We start from the raw sequence: 25,803 nt of genomic DNA, 5'->3' as shown, positions 1-25,803 counted from the left end.
CAGTGACACAATGGTCTTGTTGCTTTGTACATGTATTCTCTCGGAGCAACTGTACCAACAACAACTCGACTGGTCAGTCTATATTGGTGTTAATCTATAGAAATTGAACCATACATACAAGCTCTAAATTATATCTGGATATAAATGTAACCATGTGTTGTGCAAAGACGCAATGTCAATTCATAGCATTTAAAAAACTACTAGAATAATTAAAAATGTACGAACACATACGAGGTAATGTCACCTATAATATACGACATTTGTCAAGTTGGACATTTTTCTCGTTCTAGCAAGAGTTGCCGAAGAAAAAAAACCCATTAAATTCAGACTGAAGCACAAAAATGCCATCATGTACATAATGACAACTTTTCGCAAAAACTTTCTTTAAAGATATTGGTGTTTCCTTGAGAAATTAACATTAATTTATCAGAAAATAAGTAAATACGTTCATGTAGTTAATGATCATAAAAGAAATACAATGTATTTCTATTTAATGCCTAAAACTGCCACTTTTTATAAAGGGAAGATTCCAGAAAATAACAGATCATCCAGACAGGGCATTTCCCCGTAAATGGATATTTTTCTCGAATAGTTAATGATTAGTGAAAAACATTTGGACGTGTCGCGTTAGTTTAAAGCACCAACGCGCAACCTTTCGTATTCAACAACCTTTGTATCAACGTTTTCCAGATACGTATGTATCTTACTTTCATGAAACATTGCTATGATTTCGTGAAAACCTCCATAGCTTTAGCGAAACTTTCATTGAAAGATTATTAATAAGTGATGGCGTACCTATGTTCAAGATCTGAAAACATAAATTCTAACATCATTATTTTTTGCCACTTGCTATAGAAAAAAGTATTACCTGGTCGTGATAAGGTTTTAGTGGGCGTCCGTGATCGAGTGGCTAAGGCCGTTGTCTTCAAACCACTTGCACCTCACCGCTGTGAGTTCGTATCCCGGCGGGGTTTCCAGCTAACGTACGGAATGTCGGTGGTTCTACACAGGTGTGCGTACATGATAGAAATAGATCACGAAAGGGCACCTCAGGTCCACTAATGAAAGCTAGGAAGTGTCGATATATGACCTTTACAGTATTGGTGCGACGTAAACCCAACGTTGTATTTGTTTGGTTTTATTATAATTACGTGTAGGTTGATGTAGAACTCTTTATATTTATTGAATATCACGCCTATCATTGGTTTTATAAAATGAAAGGTTAAATCTACTTATATAGTCATTCATTTTTAGCTATCAGAAGAGATTAAATAGTGTTTTTATATATTTTTACGTCTTTCCTTGTGTGCCATAATGTAGCCACGAGCTATAATGTAAAAAGCAAAGAGCTTTATAGCAGCGTCTATAAATATATAATTTAGGCTACTTATATAACCATAAAGGTTTTAAATGGCCATGATATCAAAGACATATTTCTAAAACGAAATGGAGTTTTCTCTTTTATGCATGTGATTTCAAGTTTAATAACCTGCTGATGGTTAACGATGTTCCTTGAATATAGATGAGTTTTAGTAGGCTAATCCTTGTAGGTAACTATAAGAAACAAATAACAAAACATAAGAAAGTAATTTCACATGTACATTGATTGTAAATCTGTCGAATCGTAAACGTTCAGGTATTGTTTGAATTGTCGCAAGTATGTCCTTCAAATCTAAATAAAGATAATAAATTAATGTATGTGTAAATAAGTGATAGTTGCCATTTGCATATACATGTACTATTTTGGTATACACGCAGTTTAGGTTTGATGAAATATATATAATATCTAGTATTCTGTTAGTACGGAATACCGGTGGGCACATATTAACTTCATGAATTCATGATTGCACTATAACGAAATAACGATTTAATCTCCAAGAATTTCAGTTTTCAAATAATCAGCAATTCAAGTTCATGAATTATTTCTACTTCAATTCGTTATGTTGAAAGTTTTAGTGAAAGAAGTTGAAATCATAAAGTGTTATGATGCTTATAACCTGAAATAATTAAGTAGCGCTGAATGTAAAACTATTTGTAATAAAAGTAGAAAAATGTAAACAACGTAGTGTTTTAACTTCCATACCAAATACTAAATTTCTATAACTGTACCCATTGACAATAAGCAACATATGAGCCGCGTCATGACAAAACCAACATAATGGGTTTGCGACCAGCATGGATCCAGACCAGCCTGCGCACCCGCGCAGTTTGATAAGTATCCATGCTGTTCGCTATCAGTTTCTCTACTTCCCATTATGTTGGTTTTGTCATGACGCGGCTCATATGCAGATGGTGGTTCAAGTAATTGGGGAATGAGTATTTTTTTGAAACTAGCAGGACAACAAAAGAGAAATAAGTAAATAAAACACATTCTGAGGTATAATGGGCCTTTAACTTCAAATTCTAATATTCTTTAATATCGATCACATCTTGTTCACAAGACTCACATCTACAGTTTCCAGATTTGAAGTATTTTATACCTTTGGACTTAGAAGTTTACTACATTTATAAACCTTCTTAAGGGATTTACTTCAGACTTCAAAAATTTGTTCGTTATCATCTTCCACAAAATGTTTGACAAGACTCATAATCTAGCTTCTTTATAAGAATTATCTAAGCTCACCTATCTAAGCTTTTGGACACAAAAAGTACACCTCTTGTAGTTTCAGAGTTATGTCCCGGACAAAGTTCAAAGTGAGATAATTCCAAAATTAGACAAGGCAGAGTTACTGTTATTTGTCCTGCTCTTCTACTCAATGAGATCTATCTGCCTGTTATACCTCTTGTACTTTCGGACACAGCGCACAGTGTAAAACTGGAAAAGGGCAATAACTCCAGAAAATAGGCAAGGCAGAGTTACGGTTATTTTGCACTGCATATCTACGCAATAGAACTATTTACCTACAAAGTTTTATGTTAATATCTCTTATAGTGTCAGAGTTATGTCCTGTACAAAGTGTAAACATGGACAAAGGGCAGTAACTTCAAAATTATACAAGGCAGAGTTACGGTTCTTTTGCAATGCACATCAACCCAATGAGATCTATCTACCTACTGAGTGTCTTGTTCATATCTCTTTTACTTTCAGAGCTATTGTTCTGGAAAATGTCCAAAGAATAAAAATGAAATAAGGTAATAAATCAAGGAAGACAGAGTAACGGTTTTTCTGCAGTGCACTTCTATTTAATGAGATCTATGTGCCTACAAAGTTTCTTGTTGATACCTCTTATTGTTTCAGATCTATGTCCGGGAAAAAATCAATGTGAAAAAATGAACAAAGGGCAATATACATGTAATTATATCATAGTTGATTTTTCCATAGTTTTGTCTTACTGCGTCTAATATAAAGTTTATTTGATTGAATTCATCTCTCATTCTCTATAGAGCCTTTTTTTAAGTATTTTATTTGCAATTCTAAAATTTGCCGACTTAACGAGTCGGCGAGTTTTAGAATAACCAGATCTGATATAACATAAGTTTAGATAACAACATAGAAAATATCGACTTCATAACGGAAGAACAATGATGAATAACAACATCAGTTTTTTATTTATTCAAATAATATAAATCGTTTCTGTTAAAGCTGATCTTACAATACATTTAAAATTGTGTTCATAAATGTTCATTATTCCTGATTAAATTGTACGCGTGTAACAAAAAACATTTTGTGATTGGTCTAAAAATGAATATTGCTAAATAGAGAAACACAGTTATTCTAAGTGTTTGAATAATTTTAATGTCTTATTGTTTACTTAATATTCTTCTCCTTCTTCTTCACCTTCACCCTCAACGGAGTCGACACCAACCTCCTCGTAATCCTTCTCGAGGGCAGCCAAATCTTCACGAGCCTCGGAGAACTCTCCTTCCTCCATACCTTCACCAACATACCAGTGAACAAATGCTCTCTTGGCATACATCAAGTCAAACTTGTGATCAAGACGAGCCCAAGCCTCGGCGATGGCAGTGGTGTTGCTCAACATGCACACGGCACGCTGGACCTTGGCGAGATCACCACCTGGTACAACGGTTGGTGGTTGGTAGTTGATACCAACCTTGAAACCAGTTGGACACCAATCAACGAACTGAATGGTTCTTTTGGTCTTGATGGTAGCAATGGCGGCGTTGACATCCTTGGGGACAACATCACCTCTGTACAACATACAACAAGCCATGTACTTCCCATGACGGGGATCACATTTCACCATCTGATTAGCTGGCTCAAAGCATGCATTGGTAATTTCAGCAACTGACAGTTGTTCATGGTAGGCCTTCTCAGCAGAGATGACTGGGGCATATGTGGCGAGAGGGAAATGGATACGTGGGTATGGTACCAAGTTGGTCTGGAACTCTGTCAAGTCGACGTTGAGGGCTCCGTCGAATCTGAGAGAGGCAGTGATGGAGGAGACGATCTGTCCGATGAGTCTGTTCAGATTTGTGTAGGTTGGTCTCTCAATGTCAAGATTACGACGGCAAATGTCGTAAATAGCTTCGTTGTCAACCATAAAGGCACAGTCAGAGTGCTCTAATGTAGTATGGGTGGTCAAGATAGAGTTGTATGGCTCAACAACAGCAGTTGATACTTGTGGTGCTGGGTAAATTGCGAATTCCAATTTAGATTTCTTTCCATAGTCAACGGACAGACGTTCCATAAGAAGTGATGCGAATCCGGATCCGGTACCGCCACCGAAGGAGTGGAAGATGAGGAATCCCTGGAGACCGGTACACTGGTCAGCCAACTTACGGATTCTGTCGAGGACCAAGTCAATGATTTCTTTGCCAATGGTGTAGTGACCACGGGCGTAGTTGTTGGCGGCGTCTTCCTTGCCGGTGATGAGCTGCTCGGGGTGGAACAACTGACGATAAGTTCCGGTTCGAACCTCATCTGACAAAAAATATTCAAATTTGTATTTCTTTTTGTGTAATGAGTTTCTCATTTGTATCTCATTTTTATAGATTTTGTAAGAGTGTAACTATTTTATCGCATAGATATAATTTAGAGCACGATTTTATTACTGCAAACATTTTTATCGGCGTTGTATATGTTGAACCTTGTGCTCGATGGAATTGATAGTTTTCTGTCTGATATGAAATATAGCTTTGACACTTTTAAGAGACTTGAAATATGTGGTTTCAGATATGGTCATTCAAAATCAACAATGGTGCTACAAGCAGTTATCAAAATTTTGACTTCAGTGTTTCAATTTTATCTGTTCTAAAACATTTTTATCAGTTCCAACATTTACTTAGTCTTCCCTATTGAAACCAATGGTATTAGATATAACTTAAAGCGTTAAAGGTCATTCATACCGACTACTGTTGGTTCCAGGTCGACAAACACAGCCCTAGGAACATGTTTCCCGGCTCCAGTCTCGCTGAAGAAAGTGTTAAAGGAGTCGTCTCCACCTCCAATTGTCTTATCACTGGGCATCTGACCGTCAGGCTGGATACCGTGCTCGAGACAGTACAACTCCCAACAGGCGTTACCGATCTGGACTCCGGCTTGGCCCACATGGATGGAGATACATTCACGCTATAGATATAACAAGAAATAATTGTAAAAAAAATCATTTATTCAGCTATAACTTTTATTTCAATCGTATATTTAACTGATCGAAATATTTTGTATTCAATGAGTTAATTAGTCTTTATTAGACATTGTGTCCATAAAAGACAAGTACTCTGTCAGTTACAATTTTGTGTAATATGTGTTTTGAAAAACCTACATCATATGTATAATACTCGAAACATAACAAATTAGATATATGCCTTCCCTTTCTTGCATTTTAGGGTAAAGATAGCATGAATTCTTTTAGAAAATCGTATTTAGGAATCAATGTGCCCATCAAAAGGGCCGCATCAAAAGTGTACAAAGTAAACAACTTACATTTCAATTATATAGACTAAAGTATTTTCTGTTTACATCATTCTCAATTCAGTTTTCTTTTGATTTTATTCATACTTCATATTTAGATATTTGTTTTATAACAGCATAAACGTTGAATGGGCGTCTTGGGAATGGAATTGTTTGCTTAACTCCCTGAATGTGATCAATTGACAAAAGGCGGTTACTTTAGGACTGTTTAAGTTATATTAACATAATCAACATGTTTAAACGTGATACGGCTGTTGAAATAAAGAACTTTGTACATTTGTACAGACCCTTATGATTTACATTGAACAAATATTTGTTCTTCAAACATCTTGATGAAAGAACAAATTTAATGACAATGCTTAAGATTATTTTCAAGTAGTTAACTGGGGATAATTGTGTTATTTAAGCTGTTTATAACGACAATGATTTTAGATACTAAATTGTACAGATGTTAAAGTCTTTAGAAAAATATGTATCAAATAAAGCTTTGTTTCTAAATAATCGTTTGTAAAGTGGTCATAAAATACATGTTTTGGTTTAAAGTTAGATAAGATCTTATTGGTACGGTTGAGTATGGTTACAAACAATACAATACATTTACTGTAACCGAACTTAAACGTACATCATGTCAGCGCGGTTTAAATTGATTTTTAAAATATAAAAAATCATCACTGGCAACTATTCAAGTATTTTCGTAAAGATATACGGAAAGATTGAAAATGCTAATTATAAAGAAGATATTGTTTTTGGCATGAATATTATTAACTATGTCATATTTGTGATAATTCCTAAACTAAATGATAATAATAATAATAATAATAATAATAATAATAATAATAATAATAATAAACAATAATAATAATAATATGATAAAAACGCACTTTATTGCCTTACACAGCCTTAATCACAAATATATATATTTTTTCATCATATCCTAGTGTAAAAGGACCAGCTGAGAGATAGAAAAGAAGTATCACAAGTATATTTATTCATGTCGATTGGATTACTTGTTTCAAAAATAAATGATGATTTTTAATTGAGCAAAATGCACGAACATTTTCAAATGGCATAAAACTGCAGCATGTTCAACAGCATGTGAAGTTTAACTATGATGCAAATAATTAGGTAACAAAATCGAAAATATCTTATTTTAAAATTATTTTACATTTAATCGTTGATTGTATGTAAAATTTAAACGAAAGAAAAATTATTTGATTAAGATATCGTTCACATGTTATATTTTATTGTGTTAGATTGGATTGAATATTCTTATATATTTCATCTACTGCAATTACATGACACACAATAAGAAATAATCATTATGTCTAGTTAATTACACATCAAAATATTTCATCTTATTTGAAATAACATAACATAGCATATATTTTATTTAACATTAAATTGTACAAATCATAGTCAAGATTTTGTAAATCGAAACACACGATAAATACCAATTTATGAATGACACAAATATGCCAGAGACAAAAAATGTATAAAAATTTCTTTATAATTTTTACAATTTCTACAATACATTGTTGTTTTAAATAGAAGAATTCATATAACTATATTGTATAATCATTATTATTATTATTATTATTATTATTATTAACAATTTGTTTGTAAAATAAATAAATATAAAAAAAGATGAAAGAAGCACTAACCATTTTGTCAACTGTTTTCTGTGAAACGTTATGGTCTCGGATAGCAGAAGTTGTGTGCCTAGTTACTATCGTTGCGCGCTATTTGTACCAGTCATTGTTTGTTTAACAAACAACTCTGAAAAATAAATCACTGATTGCTAAAAAATCGGGTATGGTGGCTAATTCACGCTACCATTCTGATCGGGCAGACATGCGAAGACAGAATTTTCATTGACGTAAACGTTTCGGTTTTTTGTTTTTGTTTGTTAATTTATTTGGGTTTTTTCTCATACATTATGATATAATACAAATTTATCATGTCATTTAATAAACACAATTAACATTGATTACATTGTTCTAATTAATGTCACAAAAGCGGCTTGGCTACATTGAACCGCGGTGTTTATTTTAATTTACGAAGGTTCTGAAAATATTAGGAGAATTTAAGAGTATTAGAGATAACGGCGCGGCCTCAACATATGTGACATAGTTTTAAGATATCTTCAAAAGCATTTTCACATTCTTATAAACGGCTAGCTAGGAGTAACAACAATTTCATCGCATACGAAACCACATAATTTTTTTGTTTGTCCTTGCGAATGGTCTTGTTTACGTAGGGAACAGGAAAATGAGTAGATGACTTATGCGACGATTACATGTAAAGTTTCTTATTTTAAATATTTTGATATGTAAATAAATAAAGAAATGAATGAATGAATGAATGAATGAATGAATGAATGAATGAATGAATGAATGAATGAATGAATGAATGAATGAATGAATGAATGAATGAATGAATGAATGAATGAATGAATGAATGAATGAATGAATGAATGAATGACAGTTTAATAAGTAGTTGTTGAAAATAAAAAACAAACAAACATAAAAACAAAACAAAAATACGTATTTATGCCTAAAGCCTACTCCGCCTTACTTCGATCTAAAATTAATTTGTCATTCACTCATCATGCCACGTTTCATTCATAATCTGTTTTAAAACTAGTAAGTTATTGCCCTGCTTTTCCTTCCATAAATGCCAAATATTGAAATTTTCTGACGGTCTATTTTGCATAAACTGCCTTCCATAGGTTTATTTAACCGGCATGCTTTTAAACGTCGCGTCCATCGCGCGTCTGCCTAAAGAGGTCAACGATTAAGTTAGTTAGATATACTCTTTATATTTATAACATACAGTACATTTGTATTTGATATGTTATTATAAACGATATAAGTACTATCAATGATTTCTAAATTAACATAGTTGACATATGTACAAAAATGCATTCAATACCATATTTTAAGATATTTACATATTATAATAACGTCCGGTGTAACTACAATATACATCAAACATGTGGTTAAGGCATTCATCCTGTAACAGAATGACCAGGTTAACAATAGTTTCAATTAGTAGCAGTGGTTGACAGGAAGTGCAGGATCCATACATTACTATTTTCAAGGACTTTATGGTTCTTAATCTAAATAACGAAATTTAGGGAGAAATTTTAAGAGTACTTACATAAAACAAAATGGCATAGCCAATGTATAAATGTGTGGTATAAATATATTCTGATAGAATTTAATTTTTCATTCTTTTGACTAGATTGACATTAAACGCTAATCAATTGTTCTATTTTTAATTTTATGATGTCTTATCGAAACAAAATAAAAGATATCTATAAGGAAGATAGAAACTCATATATTGTCATATGTAACTAAAAAGAAGGCCATTTTTTATGTCTGATGTACAATACAGATAAAGTTATAATGTTAGGTTTATATCGCACGGGGACATGCCATCATCTAATCCAAGAGTATTCATATGTCTGGCACCTAAGAAAATGCCCCGAGCTATTACAGCACCTGTGTCGGGATACTGATGGTCCAATGTTTTGGAGAACTTTTCCCAGAAATGAGCGTCTAAGTTCGTTAAACAGTGGGCAATCGGATAACCATATAAGCTATTACGTCGCTCTTTAAGAGCTGTTTAAATTGTTGTTGTTTTCTGTCATTTGCGTCTCACTAGTGTTATATTACATAAATGATGGCATCATTAAATAAAGGCTTCTAGTTAAGCAACAATTGTTGTTCTTTTATAATTCCCAAATAAAACCAACCAGTACTAGTACCTTAGAGCCGTTATTGATTTGCATTGGTGAACAATTATATATACTGTATATAAATATTTAATCTGTTCAAAGATTTATATATTTGAATGATTTCATTTAACTAAATGGTAATTGTTTAAATGGAATTTTATGACGCTTCGTAAAGAGATGAGAAAAGACAGGCTCATAATATTCAAAGGTGATAAAACGTATAAATCAAATATATAAAGCAAATAGGCAAGGTGGCCCAGACTCATCTAAAAAACTATTTGAATTATCCTAATACATCACAGTATGTACCTTTTTGCTTGACAACAACAGCCTAAGCAGTGCATCCTCCTTTATTATTGTTATTCAGGTTACTGCATGCGCGGATCCAGGAAATGGACTGGTGGTTAGGGGGTCATGACCCCCACCACCCTCACCCTCCTGGGATTTGGTTAGTATTGGGACACTGCTAAGAAATGGTTATCAACTTACGTTGTTTCACCGACAATCATGCAAAAAAATAACAAAAGTGACACATTAGCCCCCTCTCCTCTCTGGCAAACCATTACCCCCCCCCCCCCCTTAAAATATTTTATATCCTAGAACCGCGCCTACTGTACGTTTAGGTGCTCATTGACAACCCTACAGTCACCTACTTTCCACTCAAAATTCATCTCTTAATATTAGGCTTAACCATGTTGGAATTGCACTTAAACGCATCCATCCACCCACGCACTACATACACACATGCGCGCACGCAAACATGCACACATACACGCATACGCGCACACACATGTATACATATATACATGTACATGTGCATACACGCACGCACGCGCACACGCGCCCGCGCGCACACACATACCTACATACATGTATAGGTAAATAAACATAATATTCTAGTCTTTAAAAAGTACTTGTAACAAGGATTTGTAGTTCTCTTTTATGCACAACTACAAGTATTTCTATAAACTTAATAATTATCTATATTTGCAAAACATACTAGTTATCTTCCTTCCTTTACTGTCAACCCCCTCGCTAGGACGTAAACAGTCGTTATGTTATTTTGTATGTGATATATTTATTTTGGTTTCATGTATTATATTTTAAAGGTCGGCTTTGAAAGTGTTACTATATGTTTGTATTCCCGAATTTATAAAACAAATATTACTTGGCTTGACATGTAATGGCCACACAACACGCTTTTTTATTTACGAGACGACAACGCTATAATCTTCATTAGTACATAATTCCAGTTTCTATGTAAATCTATGTGACACAGAAGATTGGTTATTTAACACAACGATACAGAAAGCTTAAATCAAGCTTTTAGAAACATTGAATTTCTAAGGACGCCAAAATGGCGGGTGCTGGAGCAAAACCGTTTATTGACAAGAAACTTTTACAAAGGAAAGTTATTCTGTTTTCAAAAACATATTCCCCGGCATGTACAACTGCAAAGGAAATCTTAGGCAGTTATGGACTGAAATTTCCAAACTATGAAGTCGTAGAAATTGAAGCCAGACAGGATTGCAATCAAATTGAAAACTATTTCCAGATTTTGTGTTTAACGGACAGGCGAGAGGTAGGTTTTGCATAATTGAACTTAATGTAATTAGAACATGGCATAAAAGCAGTTTTGTTAAACGTGATGAAATTTTCAATACTCGTCAAGATATTGGTTCAAATTCAACAGTGCATAATGATAATAACGATGTATGCTAGCTAATAAAGGATCTATCATAATGTTTTATATGACACTGTCTTTAATCTTACTGTACATGTGAATACATGAAATAATAAAATTGTAAACACTTTAAAGATTATGCTACTTATTATTTTCTTACTTATAGTCCACATTGTTTGTGGGTGGGGGCATACAATGTACATTTATGCACCTACATTGTAGTTTTGTTGAATAAATAATAGGTTTAATCACGGATTTATATTACATGTAATATAAATCCGTGGTTTAATGTCTTAATCTTATGTTTAACTTTAATGATATTTTCAGGTTCCTCAACTTTTTATGGATGGGAAATATGTCGGAGGAGAAAAAGAAATTACCAGAATGCATGCAAATGGAGACCTAGGCAAAAAACTAGTGGTTGCTGGAGCCCTTAAATAATTTTCAAATTAGTAGCAATCTATTTTGAGAACAATTCCTGAACCAATTTTATGAAAATCTGGATTTATTTTAATAAACTGTAGATGTTAATGATAAATTGTAAACATTGGGTTATTATATGAATTGTGTGAATGAACATGCAGGTACATGCTTTGAATAGGAAGTAATTTAACATGACTTTGAATTTTTGTATTACAATACACCTATAATTTCTTGTTTATACACACACTTAATATTAATTTATTAATGCAATGTTGTTCTGTTTTTATATACAAAAAGAAGAAATCGTCTAAAATATCAAGTATCAACATAACATAAATTCTAATTTCAATATTTGTTTTTGAATCATGTTATATATACAGGAAAAATAATACTGTTGTGCTTTTTCTTTTCTTTGAAATTATATTGTACATACATGAAACATATATTAAGTTTTATATAAATTTATTTTTACACTTTACCAATGTAACTTTTATATATCGCTATTTGAGTTTTCATAGTTTATCTCATTTTTAGATACTTTTATTTCTTGGTTACCTTATATACACTTTATATTGTTAATGCAATAGATGTGTTTTTGAATAAAGTTTCATAATTTTTTTAAATTTTGTAGTTGTATGTAAATTGAAAAATGTGCAGTCTGATCCGGCTTTGAACCCTGAGCCCTATCATACATTTTAAGGTGTAATTAAGTTGCCCCAGGTTATGCATGAAAATATGCATGCCATTAAAGGACATAATCACATTGATGTTTGATTTGATAAAACAATTTGTGAATTTACAAAATTCATGAATAAGGTTTCTCATGTAAGTTTTTGTCTCCACAATCACTGAAGTTATTAGCTTATACTTTCTTGTATTCATTTATGGCCATGATTCACATCTTTAGCATGGACTTGTAACTTTGAGCACACACAGTGCTGTTAATTAAGAATGACCCACATGAAAGGTGACTTGCCTGTCAGTAACGAGCTATCACCAAAATTGATTCTTAACACTAGAGCTCTTGGATTTAATTGAATTTTCATCAAACTTTGTAAAAATGTTTTGTAATAATTATTTTGAAAGGGTTTGAACTTGGATCACTAGGCATCTGGGGTCAAAAACTTGATCACCATGTCTATGAAAAAAACTTCGTATACTTAGCTAGTTGTTAAAGACTTAGCCTTTGATAGACTTAACCAATGACAGACTTCGTTTGTGATAGATTAATATCTTGACAGACTAAGCCCATGACAGATTTAGCCTATGATATACTTTAACTTTGATAGATTAAACCCATGATATATTTAGACCTTGATATACTAAGCACATGGTAGATTTATCTTTAGACAGATAAATTTAACTCATTATATATTTATACATTGTAATGATAGACTTAGCCTTTGATAGACTTAGCCTGTGCATGACAGATTTAACCCATGACTGATGATTTATTAAGCATACGATATACTTATTCTATGATAGATTGAGTCAGTGGTACTTGGTCTGTGATAGGTTCCACCTGTGACCTACTTAGCTAGTGATAGACTAACCCCATGACAGACTTAGCCTATGATAGAATTTAGCATGATAGATTTGGGCCGTGATAGACTTAGCCCATGATAGATTTATACCCTGATAGATTTAGTTAGCCCTTGATAGCTTTCGTTTGTCATAGACTTAGAACATGATACACTTAGCCGGTTAATGACTAAGTCTTTAAAAGACAATCCGTGGTTCACCGTTGATAGATTTAGCCCAAGATATTTAGACCTTGGTGAATTAGATCAAAGACTTAAATAACCTCGATAGATTTTGCGCATGATAATATTAACCTATAAATTAACACTTGATAGGCAAAACACGTGATAGATAGATTTAGCCCGTGCTACACGTTGTCTTTGATAGATTTAACTTTCGGTGATAATCTTGTCAGATCGTCGCATAGCTTATATCCAGACTGATGTAACTAGCAGTTTTGAGAAAAATATTGATATAATTTGTATTTGATACGAACGAAGTACACTGCATTATAGTTTCCGGTTTTATATTTAAAATAGTTTTGATTGGATTTTTTTACCGTTCTCATAAATAACTGAACTTTTAGATTCATAGATTATGAAAACATCCTCAAACACAACAAACATCTACATAGTGTGTTATATTTGTTCATTTATAGCCGCCATCGGAAGCTCGTTTGTGCCACTCAATCCAGAGAGCTGTTAGTATTTTTATTTTTCGGAGAATAAAGCAACGGGTACAGAAACTTTTAATTGTAGGAGAAAAAGACGGTTAATTAACGTGCAGTATTGTAACGGAAACTAGTTTTTTAAGTTTCATTCCAAAAAGAATTAAATGTTTATATTTTTAGGATCGAACTAGCAACCTCTGAATTTGTAGTGGGACAATAATTGTTACTAGTGCGCCACACTAACATCCGCAAGCAAAACAAAAGTTTTTAGTTATTGGCAACTGAAAAGGGACAAAACCCTCGCTAATATATAAAGTCAAACTCCTCACAGTGATTTGACTTCGTAAAAGTTTGCGTAGCGAAGCAAAGGGGGACCACTGCGTATGAGTTTGATTCAAGTTGTGTCTGGCGGGTTATTCCAGATTGGAATTTAGTATTAACATATCTTAAATGAACTTATCCATCTTTCTACCTGGAAAAAAGGTAACAAAAACACAAAATTTGTGCTGAGTGAATAGCAAACAGCGCAGACCATGATCAGACGATACCGTCTGCACTGGTCACCGTCGCAGGCACAAGTATCGGACCTGAGAAGAAAAAATATGACCAGATTGATAAAAAAAACCTGTGTTCATCTTAAAAGTGTCAAAAAGAAAAAAAAATGTAAATAACGACCACCTTTGAAAATTATACTATAAGTTAAGAGAAGGTCGGAAACTCCAGATTCGAGCCTACGAGCAAGGGATTCATTTCCCGGGCCGTTGTGAAAACAATTGGCCAGACAATTAAAAAAAACTTTTATCACTATTTCACGTTTATATTAAGCTTCAAAATGAGACCAACCCCAAGTCTCTAGCCCTTCCCGTTCATGAAATATCTATCAGGAAACGAGCGAATTCGTGCTAAAAATCCTTGGTAGACAGAATTGCGGCACAACAATTCGGTACGTAAACATAGACTAATACATGTATGTCAGCTGAGTACGGGTCAAAATCACTTGAATTTACTAAATAATATTACTAAATACATTAAGTTGGACCACTCACAACCGTCAGTAGCATCTGATACACGCAAAATTCGAATTTCAAACCTTTCCACGGTCTTTACATTCCTTTCTACGCCATTGTCAATCAGCTGTTCGATATTTTGTAAATAGTCTTCTGATTGGCCAATAGCAACGAAAACCGCAACGTTTCACACAAGGATGCCCCATGGCGTAGAAAGCGATTGAAAGACCGTGTAAATGTTTGAAACTCGAATCTCGTGTGTATTTAATGTATTTAGAAATATTACATTTTTTTTTGTTTTTTTGACACTTTTAAGATGAACACAGGTTTTTTTTATCAATCTGGTCATATTTTTTCTTCCCAGGTCCGATACTCGTGCCTGTGGTCACCATGTGTAAAAGCAGGATGTTGTATCAACTTTTACTTGTGATTCGATAGCATATAAAATACATCAACATTGAACAATTCGTTGGTTCTTGATCCTTACCTGATTACATATTTCCACCGCTGATATGGAAACCGTGAGACATATTGTCTGTTAAAAAGGGGGACACTGATACATTGTTTTCCTACTTAATTGACAAGTCACATTTAAAAACTCAGTTTTAACTCAACTACTTGTATTTGTAACATTAGTACGTTTATATGATTGCTGGATACCTGACGCCACCATCTGTTATAATAAAATACCCTAAATTCGGCATTAAAATCCAATATAGTGCAAGGCTAGTCAGCACAACCGTACAGTGTAACCAGTAGGTTCTTTTTTCCACACTGAAATCCCAAGAACTAAGAATGGACTGTTCTAAATGCAAAGTAACTAACTTATTACCATAATTTAAATAACATTTATCTACGAAGCATCTACATGCCCTATCAACTATAATCTAGAGAAACATGTGAGTGTATAAACAGCACTTTATAAATATAACATACAACATCTGAATCAGCGGAAATACTATATATATATATCGGAGGCCCTCTGACCAGACATGACCTAGTCCAAATACCAATGGTGACAAATTCATATGTGCAAAATCCATTTCAGATTATTTGCAAATAGTTTAATAATAATTGATCGGTATTAACCGTAAGACCATCTTCAATATTATATATCAATTGCATGTAATCAGTACAAATGAATTAAGAAAATGCTAGGACTTGAGGCAGAATCAACCAATGTAGATTGTAGTTTTAATGACACCAACTGTGACATTTATACTAGTAATCTAGAATCGACAGTGCTACCAGCTAAACCTTTCAAATGGCAAAGTACAAAGATAGTAATTGAATAGACATGGTGATAAAATATGACAACACAGTGGTCTTTGTCTATGATTCTGAGACTTTATTTTACCCCAGCTTTTACAACAAAAACAAGCAAATGATTTATATCAAGTTGCAAATACTGCATATATATTGTGCAATAAATAATAAATTTCTACAATAAATAGATACCCGGTTTTAATAATAAAAACCACATCACAATTATTATGTCAATTCAAAGTTCATAAATTCATGAAGAAATTTACAGAAAGAGAATTTTATGGTTTTGTTTTCTACTTCAATATACAAAGTTATATTGTTTTCGTCTGACAAAACATTGTCGTTTTTCTGTGTGAAAGAATAAACATTACAAAAGTTCAAGGACAAGACATGTATAACATAAAATTCTATGCCAGTTTGATAACTTTCAAACAGCATGCCAAGGAAAATACAATAAAGTTAGTTATAAACTGTTATCATGAATTATTTGAAACTATTTCTGTTAAATCAAACATGTCAACAATATATGAAGCTGTTTCCCTTAGTTTCCAGTATGCACATTATACGTACAAAAAGCTGTTTTTACATGAAAAATTTCTTTAACACAAAGTGTAAAATGAGTTAAAACACATATTTTCAGATATAAACACAAATACGAATCAAGCTCAATACATGAAAATAAATACAAAACATAAATCACAGCAAAAAGCACCTGTACCTTCATCTTATGGTAAAATAATTGCTCTAAACAATTAAACAATGTCAAAAAGAACATAAAAAACATGTTAACAAGGAGATAGAAATATTTTATCTCAGAGATGACCTCTTGTGTTATTTTTTACACGATCCCTTTAACGGCCTTTTATTTAGCTAGGAAATTTGTATACATGTTTATTGAATGTATTTGTGCAAATATTGTAAATGATTCAAATATCAGTACTTAGCGTTCAAAATGAGGCCATATTGAATATATGATTTTGTAGTATATTCCTGTAAAACTGAAAATAAAGAATTAATTAGAATATTAAACATGTAAACATCAATGTTTTCAATAGTCTTTAAGGCACTCTCTATAAATGTACGTACACGTATATAAGTCAGGTGGCATTTTGCTAAAACTGTTCTAATTAGTATCATCTGAGATCATTTATAAAATATAATATTATATCAAATAAGAAACAAATACAAACACTAACATACAAATGATTACATTGTGAGGTCTTCAACTAATTAAAGCTGTATGTGAATTAAAAAAATAATATTTTTATCATTAACTGAACATCTTCCATAAAAAAAACCAACATAACATGTACTTTTTAAAAAGAAAAATCTTAAAGCGACGTTTCAAACGGCAGACGATTTAAAAGGTGGTCTGGTAAAAAGAATAAATAGTTGTGCAAGATATATAATTTAAAATATAATTTGTGCAAAAACATAATGTGTTAAACATGTGATGAAATATTTCATAATAATTTATAAACTCCAAGTACCTTTGGCAACTTAATGAAACAATATACACTTAAAGCTAGTGAGTCCACAAAGCCAATTTAATTATTTCCTTTAATCGTAAAAACGTAAAAAATAAAACGCTAGTTACTATCAACAATGAAATGCAACTGAATAATACAATATGCGCACACCTTTTCAATCTTATATGACACATATAACACTAGTGAGCATTTAATCTATGACTTGTCACAATAACGTTAATACTGCGTTTCTGAATTATTAAGGCACATCACATTAATCATCAGAGTTGTTTACGTTTACTTCATCACTTTTTACTACATGTATATTGGTTTCAACGATCATGTCAGATTCGTCTGCTGCATTAGATTCAGCGTCCGAGTGAATATATTCCCCATCAAAGTCACCCTCGTTATATTCTAGAACAGTTGAAAGGGGAATCGTCTGCTCATTCTGAGCTGAAAACGAGGCATAACCTCGTAGTCTTTTCTTAATCAACGGGTATTTTGGTTTTCCGGGACAGTTTGGTGCAGTAATCGAGATCGTATGGTTAGCTGTAGGTGATTTGAGTAGATATATGTCCGTACGATATCCGTCCGCTGGTGGTTTTGGTGAGCGCATGGCAACAGTACGACGTGCCTGATGATCTTTATTTTGATTTAAACAAATAAGGAACGAAAAATAATTGTTTCTCTTTGAGACAATTCCTACAATTAAAAGGATGATTAATCCAACTATAGCTACACAAGAAATTAAGATTATATAAACACGTGGAACAGAACAGTCGTCTGCTTTTGTAGTCACATACACACATGCAGGGACAATGTCATTTGAATAACTGACTAGATCAAAGTCACACATGTATGTGTGATCAGTTTTGGCACAAAACGTGTATTCTGTTCTGCTGTCCAGACCTGAGATTGTAAAAACTGATTTGGTAAGATTAGGGACAATATTGCACTCACTTCTTTGACTATCGGACCAATAATTAACGTTTAATTGCGCTTGCGTATATCGATAGTAAGTTCCTTTAGTGACTGTTTTATCATAATCACCAGATGTGAGATCAATCTGAGAAGGTTCTAGATTATCTTTTAAATTTCTAACGTTTGTAATTTTCGGGAGATTTTCTAAACCGGTTGTTAAATATTCCCACTTTAATGTTGCTGACGTCATAGTTACAGAAACGAGAATCAGACGAACACGTATATGACAACGCTCACCGATCCATCCTTGCAAGCATGCGCAATAGAAGGTCGAAACATTTGATTCAATATGTGTTATAACGCGGCACGTGCTATTGTTTAAACATCTGTCACACAATACTGTTGTTGCTTCTGTAAAAGAAAATACAAAAATATCACCATAGCAACTTTCATAGTTATTCTGTAGCATATTTTTCGTGAAATAACACCTTTGATAATAATCCGCCAAATACAAGTTTATTGTATATGGTTATTTATTGTTAAAAAGATCAAATTACTGCAGTGTAAGTGCGAGAAAAATGTATACATGTATATCCCTCAGACATGAAAACACGAACACGTCGGTAAAAGAAATCAAGTAGTTTCATAAACAAAGAAAAACTAGTTTTTAACTAAGCCTATCATAGGCTTATAAGCTGTCTGTTAAAATTGATCCTCATTGATTTATTTCGCATTAAATATTACCTAGAATTCTAAACAATAGTAAATCTTACCTATCCAGAAAATGGTTCCGAAAATGACTGCAAGTGACAGATATACTTGCACGAGAAATCCGTGCTTCGAGAATAAATATTGAGGATGACAATACATTTCTGCACATGTTGGTTGTACTGATCAGGGTGACTTGCTGGATCTAAAATCTGGAAATATAAACAAATTAAGAAATTCACAAAGTTTATTTAAATTTTAAAATTTTTTGTTTGTTTCAATGTTATTGATTTCGTCAGAATTTGTTACAAAGTGTAGTATGATGACAATATTCTACAATAGTTTGATAAAACATTATATAATAGTATAGTCTATATTTTGCTCTAATACAATGTATTTTCAAAACAAAAGAATCTATTTACATCATGTTTTTAAACTACGACTGCAAATGTGGTAAAATAAAACTCTGAATTCAAAACTTATAAAAAAAAAACATCTAAATGTCATATTAGAAACCTATATATTTGCAGCGCAGCCTCTAAGATAGTTTTTCTATGAACTAGAATAAAAGCAAAAATATTAAATGTTTACCTCGGAACTATATCCATTAATTAAACATATTAGCAATACTATAGTATAATACAATAATATTTGGGCGATACGTTTTGTTATAGCATCGACTTGTGTTTGCTAGATGTTTCATAAAGATATGAAACATGCAAGATTTGTTTGATATTGATTAAAGTGTAAAGCAAACATCGTCTATAACATCATATTGATCAATCATAAACGACCACATGCTTCATTATTTCAAAGAAACAAATGTCACCTTGGCATTAACCGTCAAGTATTTCAGCTTAGAAATGCATTGAGGATGCTTACGATGTAATATTGTATATGTGTTTTCCGGAGAAAGCGAACTTTGCAAAAAATGACTGCTTCCGGTATTGAAGGAAGAAAATGAAGCTTTTTCAATGTGAGATTTTCATTGTAGGAGAGGGTTTAAATGAATTGTTTGTCAACAACAAACTAACAAATTATTCTTTCTTTCAATAATTAATTATTCTTTATATGGAGCCTTAGAAACACAACCGATATGTAAATAGGATAAACTTCATAAAAACTTATTGATTTGTCTGTCCTACTTCAGAGAAACAGAATTATATATGTTCAACGAATTACACTCTTATTTTCTTCTGAAAACCTACGTTTTGAATTGTTTTACTAAAACATGTATATTAATTTGGATGCTTATCACGCAAGAAAGCAACGTTGATTTGTCTCCCATACATTGATCACTACAGATTTACGCAAATGATGGTTAAACTATATGGCCAGCGAGTATCACTTCGGAAACTTAAACAGAACGCCTTAAAAACTTTGAAAAAAAATAATAATAACATGTTTGAGGCTTATAGAACCTTTAAAAATCGGTTATTGTATCGGCTGACATAACTTAATACATTTGTTTTACACTACCCTGCAAATAAAATTGGTAAAATTCTCTTTCAATAAAATTGATCAGCCTGTATAATTTAAAATGCCTAATTTAACATCGGGTTGTAAACGAAGCCAAGTTCTTTTATATTTGTATGATAATTGCGGTCACGGACTGGTCAGTTTTAATAGATGTTAAACGATCCTAGTCGATCTTCTCATCTCAAATAAAGCTAGCATACAGTGAAATATAATACAAATATTTCAAATATGAAAACTGGTGAGGAACACATTTATCATATTAATGGGGACACAACGAACGTGACTGTTTAATCAAATCAAAGAACAATATAATGCAATACATCAAGTAACTGAACAATATAATGCCGTTTTTCAACAGTGTTGATATTAAAGTACAGCAATACATTTAGCAGTGAAATTATATTATCAAAAATAATGAGTTTTTCTAAAAACTGTTATTCTGAGTGTATGAATAAATGTATGAGTATTATCCACGAGTAAATGAATTTTCAGCAAAAGCAAACAAAAAAATAAGTTAGATGCATTCAAATTAACAATGACATATTATTCCACCTTAACGATCAGAGATTTTCAGATAATTTAAAGGTTTTTTTCTTTTGATTTCAGCCACGTTTCGTTTTATTTATCTACAACGATCAATTATTGTCTAATTTGACATATACATGTCTCATTCAAAACGTTTAAGACATAACATAACATAATTATGCAAGCCTGTCGAACATACATTGTAGACCATATACATCGTATATACAAGTATATATAAAAGGGAGATGTTATCTGACCATTATTGACGACATTCCACCAATATATTACAATAATCGTAAAACATGTCTAGAAACACGTTTCACGTTATCTGGTAATATTGCTAAAAACTGCATTTGATCTCATTAAATTTAAACAGAAATTACAATGGTAATTAAAACTGAAGTATCATATGGACTAATTTTATATGAAATGAAATGTAAATGATTTTTCACAATTAAATTATTGAGAATATAAATGAAATTAAGAAGAAAAAATATCACATAAGTTTACCTGTGTTATTTCCTTGTTTACATGTCTCCTATACTGGTTCCCCGCACATTATCAGTTGTATACTATCCTGCATATTTTACCTGGCTTTAAGCGTAGAACCAGTTGACAAGTACGAATGAGTGTACGAAACTCAAATTTTACATAACAGTTTTTCGACCCGGGTTTGACGAAATTATTCATGAGAGCTTTAATATATGTGTATGTGTTAAATATTTTTTATGTAAGACCAAGGCTTTTATTTTTCTTGTAAGATTTTTTTAAACATTTAATTAAGTAAAATCTCAAATTCCAAAAGACTTTTATATGACTTTGTGAAAGCCTTTAAATTTTATCGTGTACATCACGCATATGCAAATATGATTGCATCCAAATCAGTTAAGATGACGATCCATTAAGAAATAGAGGATATTTTGTTTAGTTCAGTGTAAGATCGGAATATATTTCACCGAGTGAGCACCAAAAGGTATATTTCACGAGTGGCGCAGCCACGAGTGAAATATGAACTTTTGGTGTTCACAAGGTGAAATATATTTCGAGCTTACACTAACCTAAAAAAACTTCTTTTAATTATATAGAGGATATTTGTTTGTTTGTGTGTAAGATGAAATTTTATTTCATCGAGTGGGCTTTAAAAACAGTATTCTCACGAGTGGCGTAGCTATACCTGCCGTGTGTAGTATACACATTTTTAGTTGTTTTTTTTACTTAGAATAATGCCATAAATATCTGCATAAAAGAAATACGTTTTTTTTCTAAATAGCACATGCATGAAATCAATGCTAAAACGGTTAAAAACTTGCTTAGAATATCAACATAATATTTTCTTCTGGAACATTTTTATATACTGTTTACGTACAATATACATTTTGTACATGCGTGTTAAATAACAGACAGGGTCTTTCAAATAGAACTATTTTGAAAGACCATGTCTATTAGAAATGTTACAACAGAATTCGAGAATCAAACATACGATTATGGAAACACTTAATGATAATATTTAACATGAGTACTAGAAGTCACATTCGAAACAGGGCAGATAAATGTGACTCTAGCAGCCAATTGTTTAATATGTATAGATAGTCTCCCGTTAGTTCAAAAATTGACAAGTGACTTCAAATTCACATTGAATACGGACGCATGCACAAAACAAAACGGCAAAAACACACACGCGCACACAAACTTCAATGATTTGTTGTATTTATTGTTGTTGTTTTCCTAAAAGAATTATTTTCTAGAATAATTTCACAATTTATGAATACTTATTTTGTATAGTTTTAATTCTAATCGTTCCAGGTCTTATAATGTTACATTTTAAACTAATTGCTGAGCTCAAATACTGTACATAACTTATTTTTTATGAAATTTTTTTTTGTAGACGCTTTACATGAGCTGTGGTGAACATTAACTTTCTGCCAATAATCTAAGTAGAATAAAATAGGCGGCAAAGTTTTAAGATAATCCTTATAAATATTTATATAGAACTATCAAACATTCAGTGTTCTCATTTACCCTCGTATGTATGATTCACTTGATCAAGATTAAACGATATATTATAGCAAAAAAGGCAATATACACTCTCATTATATTTGCCGTCTACCCGGTTTGATATTTGCTGTTATCTCTACAATTGGTTGTTTACAATAGGGGTAATAAATTGAAACTATTAGAAAATGTAATATAGCAATTCATATAAAAAGGTCAATGCATTGTATATCGTGATAAAGTTAATCTTCAAAGCGGACAATATTGTAATATGGATTAGGATTATATCATTTCACCACTGTTACTGGCATTGTTCCTGATTTATTGAATTTGTAACTGTGTAAAATAATCGAATTCCAACAAAATGGATACGCAGTCAGAAAAAAAGATTTGAGTTGATTCAAAAATGTGTGATTAATAATTTAAAATTACTATGGATATAAGAGTTCGAGAACGCGCTTTACTTTCGTTTTCTAAAAGAATTGTTTAATAAAAAACATTCGTTGTGAAGTTAACATACAGAGGAATAAGTGTGACATATACAAGATCATTGTAAACCCGTCTATAGATATCAATTTGTACCGGTAAAATCATCACAGGTTTTGAATTTTTTATAAGCAAGTATTGGCATTTGATTAGTGCGAACAAAACTGGTCATAAAATATGATCTAACAAAAAATTAACCCTACGACATGTATAAATGTATTGTGGATTATTGCGGTGACTATTACATGTGATTTAAAGTAAATTATCAAAATTAATTTCCACGTTTTGAAAGGTGGCGTAGTTACTTACTGATAAATAGGAAAAATTGTTATCGGAAATTTGATACGAGTATTTTCATACTAAATTATGTGTCGCTTTTCCGTTTTTGGAACAATTTTGAATAGAATAGTTTTCGTTTGAGATAAAGTATCGATAATACGCCGAGATCTTTAAATGTTGATGTAGATTTTTCAATAGAATAGGTAAATATTCTATAAAGAAGTGTATATAACAAAAGTGTATGTGCCAAACAACGAACACGAAGGTTTGAAAGAAGCATTAGTTTGTCTAATTTAAAGTGAAATCTATAATGTTAAGTGCTTGTTTAAATCTAAATATATAGACTGATAGAAATAATTGGAATTATGATTCCCGATATTAGGGATTTAAAATAATTGATCATTTTTATAGAGAAAATGTGAATTTAATTTAACAGCTCTCAATATTGATGTATTTTAAGATACGTGTGTAAACAAAGGATATAGTATAATTATTTGTAATCATGGCGTTCAATGTGACATACGGTAGTCTACAAGGCAAAAATATAAAACATTTGTACACGACGCGCGAGAAAACTATGCACAAAAATGTCCCACGACAGAAGTTCTATAGACCGGAGTTCTTAGAATTAGAAATACAAGCTAGAGAAAGACATAGACAAAGGAAAGACAAAAAACCGAAAGTTAATATGGAGTTTGTGCCCGAATTCGATATAGAAGTTCCTCGTGCACCAGCATTTAGGTATCTATATTTCATCACTATAACAACAGCAAGTAGTTCTAAATTATCGAGAATATTGATCTTATAAGCTTTACTGTGAGTTAATATAGAAAATACATAGCACGAAATAATCAGTCCGAATTTTAGATTCAGTAAGTAAAACATTTTCAACTATTTGATATCATGTCTGTTTGTTTATTTGTTTGATTGTTTCAATACTGTTGAAATATTATATATTACAGAAAAGCGAACAAAGCGTACGTTGATGAAATCGTTTCTAGATTGACACAAAGACCAAAGATAAAGTCAGACCCTAGAGGTTGTGGTCACTATCAGCGCGGCTTTCACGAGTATGAATGGGAAGAAGAGGAACTAGAATCACCACGTGAGCCAGTAACTCGCCGAAAAATGAACAGTATTCTAGACAGATTGATGCAGCCATGTGGTTGTGGACGCAGACATCAGTCCCCGGATTTACGAGAAGAAGATTATCTACCGAACTTTAAGTTTTGATGAAGAGACACAGTATTTACTGCTTAATATTCCATCCGATGTTTCCATTCGTAGAATAATTAAACTTTAATGTCATAGCACGGGCGCGTGATAAGACAAAAGACGACTATATTTCCATGGTAACCAGCCAATCGCAACTACTCGGCCCTTTCCGTCAGTCTTCGGATAAGGACCTCGAACACAATAGTATGAATACACAGAACGGATGCGGTATTCCGGTCTATCCTACGCTAAGAAACTAAACATGTAAACAAATAGTAATTTAATGCTGAGAGTTGTTGACAAGTTTATTTACATTATATGTAGTAAAAGTCCACCTAAAATAAGTGAATTCATAGGTACATAAGCAAACAATACATTATTTATATATTTACTAATATGGCTGTAGAAACCGAAAGTACAAAAAACCAACCTGTTGACATTTAGTCGGATTTGTTTAAAATTGAACATCAGTGGGCATATTTGAATAACAAATTGTTGTCAGACATATTTTCAAGCATAAGAGTACCGGAACAGACATAAGATG

At 32.3% G+C, this 25,803-nt stretch overlaps 4 protein-coding genes across 4 annotated transcripts; 2 read left to right on the top strand and 2 right to left on the bottom strand.

The window, feature by feature from the left end:
* Nucleotides 1–3,538: 3,538 nt before the first annotated feature.
* Nucleotides 3,539–7,692, bottom strand: LOC132723490 (tubulin alpha-1A chain-like). Its single transcript, XM_060708218.1, has 3 exons — nt 7,534–7,692; nt 5,308–5,530; nt 3,539–4,882 (listed from the first exon to the last, which is right to left on the bottom strand). Exons 1-3 carry the CDS (start codon nt 7,534–7,536, stop codon nt 3,753–3,755), a joined length of 1,356 nt encoding a protein of 451 aa, XP_060564201.1. The 5' UTR covers nt 7,537–7,692; the 3' UTR covers nt 3,539–3,752.
* Nucleotides 7,693–10,926: 3,234 nt separating this feature from the next.
* LOC132723463 (uncharacterized) lies at nt 10,927–11,750 on the top strand. Its single transcript, XM_060708186.1, has 2 exons — nt 10,927–11,193; nt 11,623–11,750. The coding sequence occupies exons 1-2, from the start codon at nt 10,969–10,971 to the stop codon at nt 11,734–11,736; spliced, it is 339 nt and encodes a 112-aa protein (XP_060564169.1). The 5' UTR covers nt 10,927–10,968; the 3' UTR covers nt 11,737–11,750.
* A 4,491-nt stretch (nt 11,751–16,241) lies between these two features.
* LOC132723488 (uncharacterized) lies at nt 16,242–21,921 on the bottom strand. Its single transcript, XM_060708217.1, has 3 exons — nt 21,798–21,921; nt 19,349–19,495; nt 16,242–18,986 (listed from the first exon to the last, which is right to left on the bottom strand). The coding sequence occupies exons 2-3, from the start codon at nt 19,443–19,445 to the stop codon at nt 17,926–17,928; spliced, it is 1,158 nt and encodes a 385-aa protein (XP_060564200.1). The 5' UTR covers nt 19,446–19,495; nt 21,798–21,921; the 3' UTR covers nt 16,242–17,925.
* A 1,506-nt stretch (nt 21,922–23,427) lies between these two features.
* Nucleotides 23,428–25,399, top strand: LOC132723487 (uncharacterized). The gene is made up of 2 exons (XM_060708216.1): nt 23,428–24,785; nt 25,007–25,399. Exons 1-2 carry the CDS (start codon nt 24,547–24,549, stop codon nt 25,275–25,277), a joined length of 510 nt encoding a protein of 169 aa, XP_060564199.1. The 5' UTR covers nt 23,428–24,546; the 3' UTR covers nt 25,278–25,399.
* Nucleotides 25,400–25,803: the final 404 nt, after the last annotated feature.

This window comes from Ruditapes philippinarum, unplaced genomic scaffold (assembly GCF_026571515.1).
Source record: "Ruditapes philippinarum isolate M1 unplaced genomic scaffold, ASM2657151v2 ctg611_1_1_1_1, whole genome shotgun sequence".
Taxonomy (NCBI): domain Eukaryota; kingdom Metazoa; phylum Mollusca; class Bivalvia; order Venerida; family Veneridae; genus Ruditapes; species Ruditapes philippinarum.
Note: the sequence above shows the minus strand (reverse complement) of the source record. Positions and strands in the feature narration are given on the sequence as shown.